This window comes from Lathyrus oleraceus, chromosome 7, assembly GCF_024323335.1.
Source record: "Lathyrus oleraceus cultivar Zhongwan6 chromosome 7, CAAS_Psat_ZW6_1.0, whole genome shotgun sequence".
NCBI lineage: Eukaryota > Viridiplantae > Streptophyta > Magnoliopsida > Fabales > Fabaceae > Lathyrus > Lathyrus oleraceus.
In genome coordinates this window covers 353853852-353867716 of record NC_066585.1, presented here as the reverse complement: position 1 = coordinate 353867716, position 13865 = coordinate 353853852, and the positions used below count along the sequence as shown (strand labels likewise).

At 38.4% G+C, this 13865-nt stretch overlaps 1 protein-coding gene across 1 annotated transcript; it reads left to right on the top strand.

The window, feature by feature from the left end:
• Positions 1–10470: 10470 nt before the first annotated feature.
• LOC127103818 (uncharacterized) lies at positions 10471–13571 on the top strand. The gene is made up of 4 exons (XM_051041061.1): positions 10471–11194; positions 11375–11912; positions 12272–13319; positions 13566–13571. Exons 1-4 carry the CDS (start codon positions 10471–10473, stop codon positions 13569–13571), a joined length of 2316 nt encoding a protein of 771 aa, XP_050897018.1.
• The last annotated feature ends 294 nt before the right edge of the window (positions 13572–13865 follow it).

The following is a 13865-nucleotide window of genomic DNA, read 5'->3' as shown; positions in this document are numbered from 1 at the left end:
AACACAAAATAACAATATACTTATATACAATTATGGGCTCAAATGAGCAAAAGAAAAATGACATAAACATAAAATATATGCTCGAGTGAGCAAAGATGAAAATCAATATGATTAATGAGCAAGAAATAAATGACATTAAGAGTAAATGACAAGAAATTAAAAGCTCAAATTAAAGTTAGTAATTAGTAGAGTTATGTTAGCTTGTCATAAGACAATGTAGCGCTATGTTAAACAATCGTAAGTGGACTAATGTAGTAGTCACACCTATCTGAGGCCGGTCAATAAAAATATAGGCAAAGAAAACAAGTTAGAGATCATGACTAGTAAGCCAAGCTCCATAAACTTTCCATGCCAAAAAAAAAGGGGAAGGGCCTTGTATTGACTTTTAGTTATTTGCTTGACCAAGAAGCAACCTATCTTGGACATAAAACAACTCACTTGATCATGGATCAAGTTGAGTTTGGTTTGGATCAAAGAAGGTTAAACTTCTCATTTGTCAAGACCAACTTCAAGACTTTAACTCATTGGCCATTGATGGAAAGAAAGGGATGAAGATGAAAGGGAAGGAAAAAGAAGACCACAACCAAATCCAATTGGTTAAATGTGAATCAAATCAACATCAACCAACACCAAACAGAAGAGAAATGAAGATAGCAAGTCAAAAGGTCAACCATATTTTTTGGTATTTTTTGAATTAAAATAAAATGAAACTTGTCAAATGACCTATAATCTTTCACCATAAAAAAATGACTTTCCAAGAAAAACTAGCTCTTGACTTCAAGATTAAATTTGTTTGGAATGTCATAAAGAGTAACTTTTCTCTTATAATCATTTTCATATGACAAAAAGTGTAGGAGATAGGATCTAGGGAACCCCAGTCTTGACCAGTTGACTTTCTCTGGTCAACCACCATGAACCAACTTACAAACTTGAATTTCTATTAATCTATTGGACTCATGGATAATCATATATTCATAATATGATGTAATATGAAGTATCCCTTGAAATATTTGATCAAATGGTGAAGAAACGTGTTGAGGAAGTCACATATGATACCTAGATGAATTAGGGCTTCCAAGGCAAACGAGCTTCAAACTCTTGATGATTTCTTGATCAAAATGACCTAAAAAATGACCTTCAAACCCTAGATATGAGCTTGATGGAGCATGGGTGAACACACACATAACCTACAAAAGAAGTAAACTATACATTGATATATTTTTGGTATTTTTGTTACTAAATAATGAAAAACAAAGTATGATACAATGAAATGTGCTTGGTGACTCTCCCAATGCAAACCCTATGAATGAGGGGGAAGGAGGATGCCAAGGTGTGATCCCAAAGCTAATTCATATGATGAGATAACATGAGGGATCTTAGGGTCAAAATTGGGGTCTTACCGGTTGAAGCCATGAACACTGCCTGCTATATCCTTAATAGAGTGACTATCATATTTGGTACATAGGCTACACTTTATGAACTGTGGAAAGGAAGAAAGCCAACTGTGAAATATTTCCATGTATTTGGAAGTAGATGTTATATTCTGGAAGATCATGGGAAGAGGAGAAAAATGGATCCTAAAAGTGATGAGGGAATTTTTCTAGGATACTCTACAAAGAGTAGAGCATACAAGTTATTCAACTCTAGAACCAAGATGATAATGGAATCCATATACATTGTTGTGGATGATTCAACTAACGAAGCTGGAGTCACAGATGATGTTGAAACACCTATGAATGATGTTCCTGAAGATGTTGCAAACTCAAGTGCTAATATGGAACCTGCAGAGATTGAGTCAACTGACAAAGGACCTTCCATCAGAATTCAGAAAGATCATCCTAAAGAGCTTATTATAGGAAATCTAAATGAAAGGATAATTACTAGATCAAAGGAAGTTGTGTCAAATGCCTATTTTGTTTCTAAATTTGAGCCCAAGAATATCAAGGAGGCCTTGACTGATGAGTTATGGATTGATGCTATGCAAGATGAAATTGGCCAATTCAAAAGAATGAGGTTTAGGATTTGGTACCAAGACCTAAAGGGACATATTTTATTGGTACTAGATGGTTGTATAAGAACAAGTCAGATGAACAAAAGGTTGTTACCAGAAATAAAGCTAGACTAGTTGCTCAAGGATACACTCAAATGGAAGGAGTGGACTTCGATGAAACATTTGCTCTTGAGGCTCGCTTGGAGTCTATCAGATTGTTACTTGGAATGTCATTCCTTTTAAAGTTCAAGTTGTTCCAAATGGATGTTAAAAGTGCCTTTCTAAATGGCTATTTAAATGAAGATGTCTATGTTGAACAACCAAAAGGATTTGTTGATCCTACATTCCCAAATCATGTGTTCAAACTAAAGAAGGAATTGTATGGTTTAAAATAAGCTCCAAGAGCATGGTATGAAAGGTTGACTAAGTTTCTCATCAACCATGGATATAGAAAGGGTGGAATTAATAAGACTATCTTTGTCAAAGAGAAGGATCGAAAACTTATGATAACTCAGATCTATGTGGATGATATTGTATTTGGAGGGATATCAGATGAGATGGTCCAACATTTTGTCAAGCAAATGCAATCTGAGTTTGAAATGAGTTTGGTAGGTGAATTAACTTACTTTCTTGGACTCCAAGTCAAACAGATGGAAGACTCCATTTTTCTATATCAAAGAAAATATGCAAAGAATATTGTGAAGAAATTTGGATTGGAGAATGCTAGTCACAAAGGAACTCCTGCTCCTACTCACTTGAAGTTATCTAAAGATGAAAAGGGCATAAGTGTTTATCAGAGTTTATATAGAAGCACTATTGGTAGTCTTCTATACCTTACAGCAAGCCGACCGGATATAAATTTTGTTGTTGGAGTTTGTGCTATATATTAAGCAGAACCCAAAGTGAGTCACATCAATCAAGTAAAAAGGATTCTGAAGTATGTGAATGGCACATGTGATTATGGAATGTTGTACTCTCATGATTTAAATTCCATGTTAGCGGAGTATTCTGATGCTGATTGGGAAGGTACTGTTGATGACATGAAGAGTACCTCTAGAGGATGTTTATTTTTTGGAAACAATTTGATTTTAGGGTTCAGCAAGAAAAAAAATTGTGTATCCCTATCTACTGCTGAAGCTGGGTACATAACAGGAGGCAACAACTGTTCTCAACTAATATGGATGAAACAAATGTTGACTGAATACAATGTCACACAAGATGTCATGAAATTATTCTGTGACAACTTGAGTGCTATTAATATCTCCAAAAATCCCATTCAACATAGTAGGACTAAACACATTGACATCAGGAATCATTTCATTAGAGAACTTGTTGAAGATAAAGTCATAACACTTGAGCATGTTAGCACTGAAGATCAGCTTGCTGACATTTTTACCAAAGCCTTGGATGCAATTCAATTTGAAAAATTAAGAGGAAAACTTGGGGTTTGTGTTAATGAGCATTTATAGCAATTACAACTATTTAAGTACGTCAGACAAGCTTTTAATTATCATCATTACACAAGATACGCTTGTATAAACCCATTACTCCATTATGTAACCTTTTAGACAAAAATACGCTACCCATTTCATTCAAACGCTTCATTCCTCTCTTGAAATATGTGCTCACCTTCTCTCAAGTGTCTTTCCCAATTCCATATGTATCAAGTGTTACCTAAGATGTCGAAACAATCTTCACCCAAGCACACACATGTCTCTACTGAAACCAGTGGATCACCTCCCCCAACTGCTAGGGGAAATGAACCATTCCAAATGATCAATCTGTTTGATCTTGTCTTGGATGTTGCTCCCTTATCCACGACTCATCCACCCCCTCAGAAGAAAGCTATGCCATATGTTTCAAAGAATGTCAAGAAATTCTGGTAAGTCGTCTGCTTCTGAGCCTACAATCCCTAGTGAAGATAAAACTGTTGTTGAAGAGGGGTCTAGGTCTAAAGGTTTTGAGATGAGAAACCCTACTATGCATACTGGTGGCACTGAGAATCAAACTGAAGCGGAAAGGAGTGCCATTGATAAGGAACTTCGGAATTTTGTTACCTTTGTGCTGAAGGAAGTGAACTCAGATCCAGATGTTCAAACATATTTGGAAAAAGAAACTAGCCCTGATGGTGATTCTAGTGAAAAAGCTGAGGAAAGTGTCCCTGAGCATACTGCTCATGAAAGAAGGAGTAAGAAGAAGGCCGATGAATGTGTCTCGGAGCATGCTTCTCATGAGAGAAGAAGTAAAAAGAAAGATGATCATGTTATCAATGTTGATGACCTAACATCTGATGAGGTACCTTTTACCAACATTGTGACTCTTGGTATAGCCAAGAGGCTTTAGAGAAGAAAAGGAAATGTTGTGGTGTTTGAATATTCTCCCTCCAAGGAGATAAAAAGAAAATCTGGTGGTGTGAAAAGCACTCCCTCTCGAAGTTCCATAGGAAAATCTTTGTTGGTCCTGCTAGATCATGGAGTAAAGTTGTTACTCCTACTAGGAAGAGGAAAGCTGTCTCTTCTAGTGATTCTGAGTTTGAAGACGAAGAGGATGTTCAGGACATCACGCATGCGAGAAGATTAATCGGGAAAATAGCAAGTGTGCTAATTTGTCAATGTAGTAATAATCGGGACGTTTCCCAAATATCGATCTCGAGGACTGCACGGTAATATGAATTTAAAATGTGATTCAATTAAACAAAAATAAGTAGTTTGAAGGTTTGGAGTAAGTCGCTCTCTAATTGAATTAGATAGTGTAGCAGTAAATTCATGATCATCAAGCTATGGATAAGCTAGAGATCAAATAACAAGAGTCGCCACCACGCTTTTATTGTTTTCAAGGGAAAAGGGAAAAAGTACGAACAAAACCCAAAAGTAAGAAGTTTTCAAATCAAAACTAATAAAATGTCAGAGATTATAGATAAGGGGGTTGGTTACACAGAGGGAAGGTGTTAGCACCCAAAGTATCCTAGGTACTCCTAGGGAGCCCTTTTTGTGTGCATATGTATTTGGTACAAAAATGATGTTTACAAACAAATAGAATGGGGGGATGAGAAAAGAATTCATTAATTATATTTTTGTGTTTGACAAGTCCTTCGGACTTGTGCCTACGTACCAACATAAAAATGAGGGATCAAAACCTCGTAGTTCGTAATACAAATTTCAAAGTGGATGCATTGCTTTTAACAAAAAATAAGTTTGAAAGACACAAAGGCCTAAAAATGGTTTGAATGAGTTAGTTCTTTTTGGCTTTTTTGAAAGTTTAAGTCAAGTATAGTTAAGTTTATTTACAAATTTGATTTAAGAAAAGAAGTTTGAAAATGCAATGGCATAAGGCCAAAGTTTCTATCTTTTTGCAAAGTGGTCAAAGATCAGAACAAAATAAGTTCAATCAAAGAAGATTTTGAAAAGGGGGGGGGGAGAGATTTTGAAATTAAAGAAATGGGGACAAGATGAAGAGACTAATCATATGCACAAAATTAAAAGTTAAGAGTTGAAAAGATCTGACCAAATGGGTAGCAATCCAATAGACAAGGATGTCAATAGAAACCCAAAATTCCCTTGGACATTTAGAATTAAGCAATACATAAATGCACAATTATATTATCTTGAAGAGCAAAGGCACCAAATAAAGATAGCCACATCCAAGCTTTAGCCATTCCATGATCTTCTTCAAATTAGCCCATGTAACAAATGAATTCCACAAGTCACGGGTTCAAAATAACAACTTCACAATTATCATGTTGCAGATGAACTCAGAGGGATCTTGAATGATATATCAGATGAAGTTTCAAATTGCAAGCACTTGGTTTCTCAATAAGTTGGCATTGGCCAAGTCCTTTAGCATAGGAATGTTGCCTAAGTTCTAAGTCCATTTGTCCAAGATCAAGCCAACAGTCCATACAAAAGTTTTTTAGGGTTTTTTGTTGTTATTATGTATATTAATGGTCAAAGACCACACAAACAAGTAAAGTATATACAAACAAGAAATATCACACAATATGGTCCAAGTGGACAAAGTAAAAATTGCATTAACATAAACAATTAGAATGATATGAACAATGGCAAATGAATAAAGGCTAGGATTAAATGACATTAAAGTAAATGGCTTGAAATTAAAAGTTAGTTGTTAATGAGTTAGAAGTTAGTATTGTTTTGCTTTTGCCTACCATTTTAAGACATTCTTTGGAGAACACTCAACCCACTTATCACAAGCATGGATCCTTGAACCAAGACATCTTCCAAAGGAAGGAAAAAAGGCCAAGTTTCCACACAATACCATGAAAGAGGGGAGACTTACAATCTCACTAACTAGAATGCTATGCCTTTTGTGTCACAAATTTAGCGCTATGTTAAGCAATCGTAATTGGACTTATGTAGAAGTCACAACTATTTGAGGTCGGGCAATAGAATTTTGGTGTTAATGCATGTTTGAGACATAGTATAATGGACTATTGATCGGTCACCATTTACACTTAGTTTTCGTCATCAATCCAGCATTGAATCTTCAAAAATCGGTAACATTTTTCTCTTTATTTTAGTGATTTCTTTAGTTTATTGCATTTTATGAATTTCCGCTTGTTTTATGTTGCATTAGTAGCTTTTCTCTTTTTATCGCATTTTATGCATTTCTGTGTAGTACTGTTTGGTTTCCAGGTCAAATAACAAGTCCGAAAGTTGCGTACCGGAAGAATGGAGGTCAAAGACTTAATGAAAAGCGAAAAATAGACGAAAATAGGGGGCTGACGCGTCCCGTGTCAGCATGTGCAGAAACAACCAGTGGAAACCCAGAGAACAGGGGGCTGACATGGGTGCCCGTGTTAGCATGGGATGCAGGATGGACTTACAGTGGGGCCAACACGGGCAGCAATGTCACCTGACACGGCCCGTGTTGGCCATTTCGCCCCATTTGTGATTTTTCATGTTTTAACCCCTTTGTATGTCCAGAGGGTAGTTTGGGCATTTCACAATGTTTTTAGTTGTTTGGAAGCTATTTCGTTTGAATTTGGGCATAGAGAAAAGGACTTTTTGATCGTAGAAGAAAAGGGACAGAAAGAAGAAGCGACCTTGCAAAGTGTTTAGAGGAAAAGAGATCTTCAAGATCGGAAGGGATTGAAGATCGACCTTCATCAACAACAAATTGTAATGTCTCTAATTTGTAATTTACTGTCTTTGAATATTTTGAGAGGCTAAACCCCCCAATGCTAGGGGGTGTCCCTGAATTGCTACTGTATGAATCTTTTATCTATGTTCTTATAACCATCGATGTTTTCTTAATTCAAATTATTATACAACGCTCTTAATGCTTTATTTTATCGGACAAATGAAATTCTGATCTCTGGTTAAGGTTTAGGTCGGACAAACCGCCTTATCGCTTGTTGTATAATAAAACCCGTGTTTAATCACTTAGTAATGAGGATCAAACAATGGTCACCGTTAATTCTTGATCAATTACATATTTCATAACAACAATTTGAATAACTAAGGAATTAGGATTGAAATTGACTGTTAATGGTTTTCGGCTAAGGAATTAGAGAAAACAACTCTTGAGAAACGATTTTGAATTATTACAAGATAGATGTTATATAATATGGAAGAAGTTTATTACACAGCAATTCATACCTCTGGCCCCAACATACTTTCTCATATCGGTTAAACAGTTTTTATACGCTTAATATTTTTATTTCTCGTTCTTATTATTTTTGAAAACAATCATCCAACCCCATATGATCTTTTGTTCAATTGAATTGTTATACATATTGGTACTTACTACGCAGTCCTCAAGATCGATACTCGGGATAACTCCCTTTTTATTACTACATTGGTGCAAATAGTACACTTGCTATTTTACCGATCAAGTTTTTGGCGCCGTTGCCGGGGACTGCCAAAAGTATAAGTCGAAAAATAATGCAATTGGAATTTTGTTGCTTTGCAGCTAAATTTTTTCTGTATTATTGTTTATTCTAATAATTGTCTAATCTGTGTATGCGAGGTAAGGCCGCAATTGAATTTCTTTTTGACACAGAACCAGAAATATTATTGCGTGCAAGACGACGAAAAGTTAGGCTGGAACTTTCAGAAGCAACCCCTATTATTTCTGAGTCTGAAAAAGAAGAAGCTGTTTCAGTTCATTTGGAAGACTCCGAAGCCGTTTTTGAACCAATGGCTGAAGCTCCACCACCTCCTGCGGAAAGACTTCTGAGTGATTATGGGGGTGCAAATGCTCCTACTGGAAGGTTAACAATTGTGAACCAACCGGTAAATGTTGATCACTTTCAGCTGCACCCTTCAACGATTCGTCAACTCGAGAGGAGACCGTTCTTCGGAAAAATCAACGAAGATGCCAATAAGCATTTACAAAGATATCTGACCATGACGACATCGTTAAAAATTGAGGGACACTCAGAGGAAGCTAAAAAGTTGGTGATGTTCCCGTTTACACTATCGGAAGATGCCGAAGAGTGGTTTTACTCTTTACCCGCGAGAAGCATAACAGCTTGGCAACAAATGGAGACAACATTTCTGAATGAGTACTTCCCTGTTTCTGTGTATATCCGCAAGAGATATGATATTGTTAATTTCAAACAGAAGGAAGGAGAGTCACTCGGAGACGCTTACAAGAGGTTCAAGCGATTGTTGGTTGCATGTCCTACTCATAACATGGATGTAACTGAACAGATGCAAAATTTTGTGAATGGACTTAGAATGAAGACTAAGCAACTCATAGATACAGTTGCCGGTGGCTCAACAAATTTTACAACAACCACTGGAATAAAGAAAATCATTGAAGCCATTGCAACAAATGAGCATCTGGAACTCTATGACCGCAGTGTAAGTCAACCTGAAGGTATCATTGATCTCAAACTAGCAAATCAAGTTGTGAAGATGGAAGATCAAATAATAGATGAAGTAGAGAGAAGACTCAAGAAAATGACTCTTGACACTCAAACGGTGGCACAAGTGCAACCGGTCCAACCTATTCAAGTTGTTAGTTCTGAAATTTGTGGAGGTCCTCACTTCGCCATGCATTGTGTGGCAACTGCACAACAGGTAGAAGAGATTAATTTTCTGAAGTAGAACAATCCGTACTCCAACACGTATAATGCTGGATGGAAAAATCATCCAAATTTTTCTTGGAAGGACCAACAAGGAAATGCTCAGAAGCAAGCGCCCACCCAGTATCAAAGCCAACCACAACAACAGTATCGACCACAACAACAACAACCTTACCAGCAGCAGTAGTTTCACCAATCCCAATAATAATTTCAACAACAGGTTCCAAGAAAAGCAGAGTGGGAAATTGCCATTGAAAAAATGGCAGCTCAAAGTTCACAATTTCAAGAGGAGACTAGAAGTAATCTGAGAAACAATGGTGCTTCAATAAAAAATCTGGAAGTGCAAATGAGTCAGATTTCTCAACAACTCGCAGGTTCGCAAACACCAGGTGCATTACCGAGTGCTATAGTTACAAATCCACGAGAGCATAATAATGTGAGTGCGATAACCACAAGGAGTGGTAAGGCGAAAGAAGTCCCTGAAAAAGATGGTGATCAAGAAGACCAATTGCTTGAAGTTGATTTGGAGATAAAAGAAAATGAGGTTGTTAGTGAAGAGGTGACGGTACCTAAACCAGTGGTTAAAGAAAAAGTTAGTGAATTAAAGCCGGTTGTCAAACTCCCTTTCCCCACAAGAAATAAGAAGAAAGAGCAACATGAGAAGAACTTCGAGAAATTCTTGGAGATGTCCAAAAAGCTTGAGATTAACATTCCGTTCTTGGAGGCACTTGAGAAAATGCCCTCTTATGCTAAATCCATGAAGGATATTATTTCAAAAAGGAGGAGCACTGACACTAACTCTATTGTACTAACCGAAACTTGTAGTTCTATTTTGCAGGGTATGAAGAACCCGGTAAAGAAAAAAGATCGAGGCTCGGTAACCATCCCTTGCACTATCGGGGATAGATCTTTCAAAAAGGCCCTTATAGACTTGGGGGCAAGTGTGAGCCTCATGCCGTTATCCATCTACAAGAGGTTGGGGATTGGAAAAGTGCAGGATACCAGAATGACACTTCAATTTGCTGACCACTCTGTGAAGAGACCTTATGGAGTGGTGGAAGATGTTCTTGTGAAGATTGATAAGTTTGTGTTTCCGGTATACTTTGTGATCTTAGAAATGCCGGAAGATTAAGAGATACCGCTCATTCTTGGTAGACCATTTTTGGAGACCGGGAGATGTTTGATAGATATAGAAGAGGGCACCATGACTCTAAAAGTTTATGACGAAGAGTTAAAAATTGATGTGCGTAACACCATGAAATACAAAGATGATGTGGCCACCAGTCAACACATAAAGGTGATTGATCAAATGGTTCTGAAAGAAAATCCTCTAGGTGAACAAAAATTGCCCTTGGAGAGAGTTCTAAGTCTATCAATCTCTGAAGACACTCGAGAAGTTAATGAAAAGGAAAGATAAGTGGTAACTATGATGGCAACACAACCGCCCTTTAAGGGATCCCGATCACTCCGATGGGAAAACTTAAGGGAACCCCAAGTTGAGGAAAAGAAAGATGAGACCAAGAAAGTGGCTGAGTTGAAACAATTGCCTGAAAATCTCAAGTACGTTTTTCTAGATCCCGAAAGGAAATGCCCGACTATTATAAGCTCTAATCTAGAGGTTTCTCAAGAAGACAAGCTTGTCAAGGTTTTGAAGAAGCACAAAAGTACCATGGGATGGGCGATAGAAGACTTGAAGGGAATTAGCCCTACGATGTGTATGCATAAAATTCTCATGGAAGATGGTCATAAACCACTGGTGCAACCACAAAGAAGACTAAATCTCGTAATGAAGGAAGTGGTTAGGAAAGAGGTTGTTAAACTGTTAGATGCCAGGTTAATTTATCCCGTATCCGATAGCTCTTGGGTGAGCCCTGTTCACGTGGTCCCGAAGAAAGGAGGAACTACAGTCATAAGGATTGAGAAAAATGAGTTACTCCCTACTAGGACGGTCACGGGTTGGCGTGTGTGCATCGACTATAGGAGGTTGAATTTGGCAACCAGAAAGGATCATTCTCCGTTACCATTCATTGATCAGATCTTGGAAAGGTTAGCAGGTCATGAGTACTATTGTTTCCTTGATGGATACTCTGGATACAATCAGATAGAGGTTGCACCAGAAGATCAAGAGAGGACAACTTTTACATGCCCCTATGGTATTTTCGCCTACAGAAGAATGCCATTCGGGTTATGTAATGCACCAGCCACATTCCAAAGATGCATGACCTCCATTTTTGCGGACATGCTCGAAAAGCATATGGAGGTCTTCATGGATGACTTCTCGGTATTTGGTTTTTCTTTTGATAATTGTTTAACTAACCTTTCCCTTGTGTTAGAAAGATGCCAACAGACTAATCTGATTCTCAACTGGGAGAAGTGTCACTTCATGGTGAGAGAAGGAATAGTATTGGGTCACAAAATCTCTCACAAAGGGATAGAAGTGGACCAAGCCAAGATTGAGGAAATAGAAAAGTTACCACCTCCTATGAATGAAAAAGGTATAAGAAGCTTCTTAGGACATGCGGGTTTCTACCGCAGGTTCATAAAAGATTTTTCCAAGATAGCTAAACCCTTAACTACCCTGTTGGTTAAGGACAAGGATTTCATTTTTGATAAAGAGTGTGTCGTTGCTTTTGAAACGATAAAAAATAAATTGGTGACGACACCTATTGTCATTGCTCCTGATTGGCCTCTACCTTTTGAGATCATGTGTGATGCGAGTGACATTGCAGTGGGAGAAGTTATTGGGCAACATAGGGATAAGCTGTTGCATCTCATATATTATGCTAGTCATGTGTTGAACCCTGCACAGATGAATTACGCGACTACCGAGAAGGAGTTGCTAGTTGTGGTCTATGCCTTTGATAAATTCAGGCAATATCTGTTGGGTTCTAGAGTCATTGTTTATACTGACCATGCTACTTTGAAGTATTTGTTTGCTAAGCAGGACTCTAATCCAAGACTGTTGTGATGGATCCTGCTCCTCCAAGAGTTTGATGTGAAAATCCGGGACAAAAGAGGGTGCGAAAATATTATGGCAGATCACCTCTCCCGGATGTCCCCCATAGAGGAGAATGAGGAAAAGCGTCCAATAAAGGATGAGTTTGCTGATGAACACATCCTTGCTGTTATTGGGATGCCTTGGTTCGCAGACTACGTGAACTATCTAGTAGGTAGGGTGATCCCGAGTGATTTGACTCTAACCATAAGAAAAAGTTTATTCATGATTGCAGGTTCTATTTGTGGGACGACCCATTCTTGTATAAGAAGGGAGTAGACGGGTTGGTCAGAAGATGTGTTCCCGAAGAAGAACAAAGGGATGTGCTGAAAGCTTGTCACAATTCTGACTATGGTGGACACTTTAGTGGAACCGCTGCCAAAGTCCTCCAGTCAGGCTTATACTGGCCGACACTTTTCAAAGATGCGCAGCAAGTGATCAAAGAGTGCGATAAGTGCCAAAGGATGGGAAACATCTCGAAAAGAAATCAGATGCCGCAAAACCCCATGCTGGAAGTTGAACTCTTTGATGTGTGGGGTGTTGATTTTATGGGACCGTTTCCACCGTCATTTGGAAAGAATTACATTTCGGTGGCGGTGGATTATGTATCCAAGTGGGTAAAAGCAGTCGCTCTACCAACAAATGATGCAAAAGTGGTGGTCAAGTTTTTGAAAGAAAACATATTTGTCAGGTTTGGAGTGCCAAGAGCTCTAATAAGTGATGAAGGAACTCACTTCTTAAATCACCTAATGGAGAAACTACTCTTGAAGTATAATGTAAAACATCGGATAGCCACTCCATACCACCCGCAAACAAGTGGTCAAGTTGAAGTGTCAAATAGGCAGCTGAAACAAATCCTAGAGAAGATGGTTAATGCTTCTCACAAAGATTGGGCGAGTAAGCTTGATGATGCACTTTGGGCATATCGTACTGCTTTCAAAACACCGATTGGTATGTTCCCGTATCAATTGGTATATGGTAAGGCATTTCACCTACCCTTGGAACTTGAACACAAAGCTTTGTGGGCTTCAAAATTCCTTAACTTGGATCTTGTGAAAGCGGGAGAATCCCGAATCCTTCAACTCCATGAGTTGGAAGAATTTAGGAACCGGGCATATGAAAATGCAAAGATCTACAAAGATCAAACGAAGAAATGGCATGATAGAAGAATCCAAAGGAAGGAATTCTGGGAAGCACAAATGGTACTATTGTTTAATTCAAGGATGAAGTTGTTCTCTAGAAAACTGAGATCGAAATGGTCGGGGCCGTTTGTGGTGCACAAGGTATATCCCCATGGAGCAGTCGAAATAAAAAATCCATCTAATGGGGACATTTTTAAAGTGAATGGCCAAAGATTGAAGCCTTACAATGTGGGGCAAGAAGTGGGCCACATTGATGTTGTTCATCTTGTCTGATAAGATGCACAACCGTCGAGCCAAGCGACGTTAAACGAAGCGCAACGTGGGAGGCAACCCACGCTTTTGTATCTGATTATTCTCTTTGTTTGGTTGTGTGTTATTTACTTGCAGGTGTGAACAGTGTTTGATAAAGGAGTTAAAGATAGCGGTCGCAAAAAGTCTCTGAAAATTCGGAAGCAGAAGCCGAGCACAACTCAAGAAAAGAAACCAAGGAAAATGAGAAATCAGGGGCCTGACACGGGCGCCCGTGTCATCTAACACGGCCCGTGTCAGGATGTGCCAAGGAAGGGTAAAAAATTGGATTTCCAAGGGCCTGACACGGTCGTCCGTGTCAGCCCCTGTGTGGATTAAGCTGGAAAAAGCGCGTTTTGGAATGACACGGCCGGTGTCCTTGGGTAGTGTTGCGCTGAC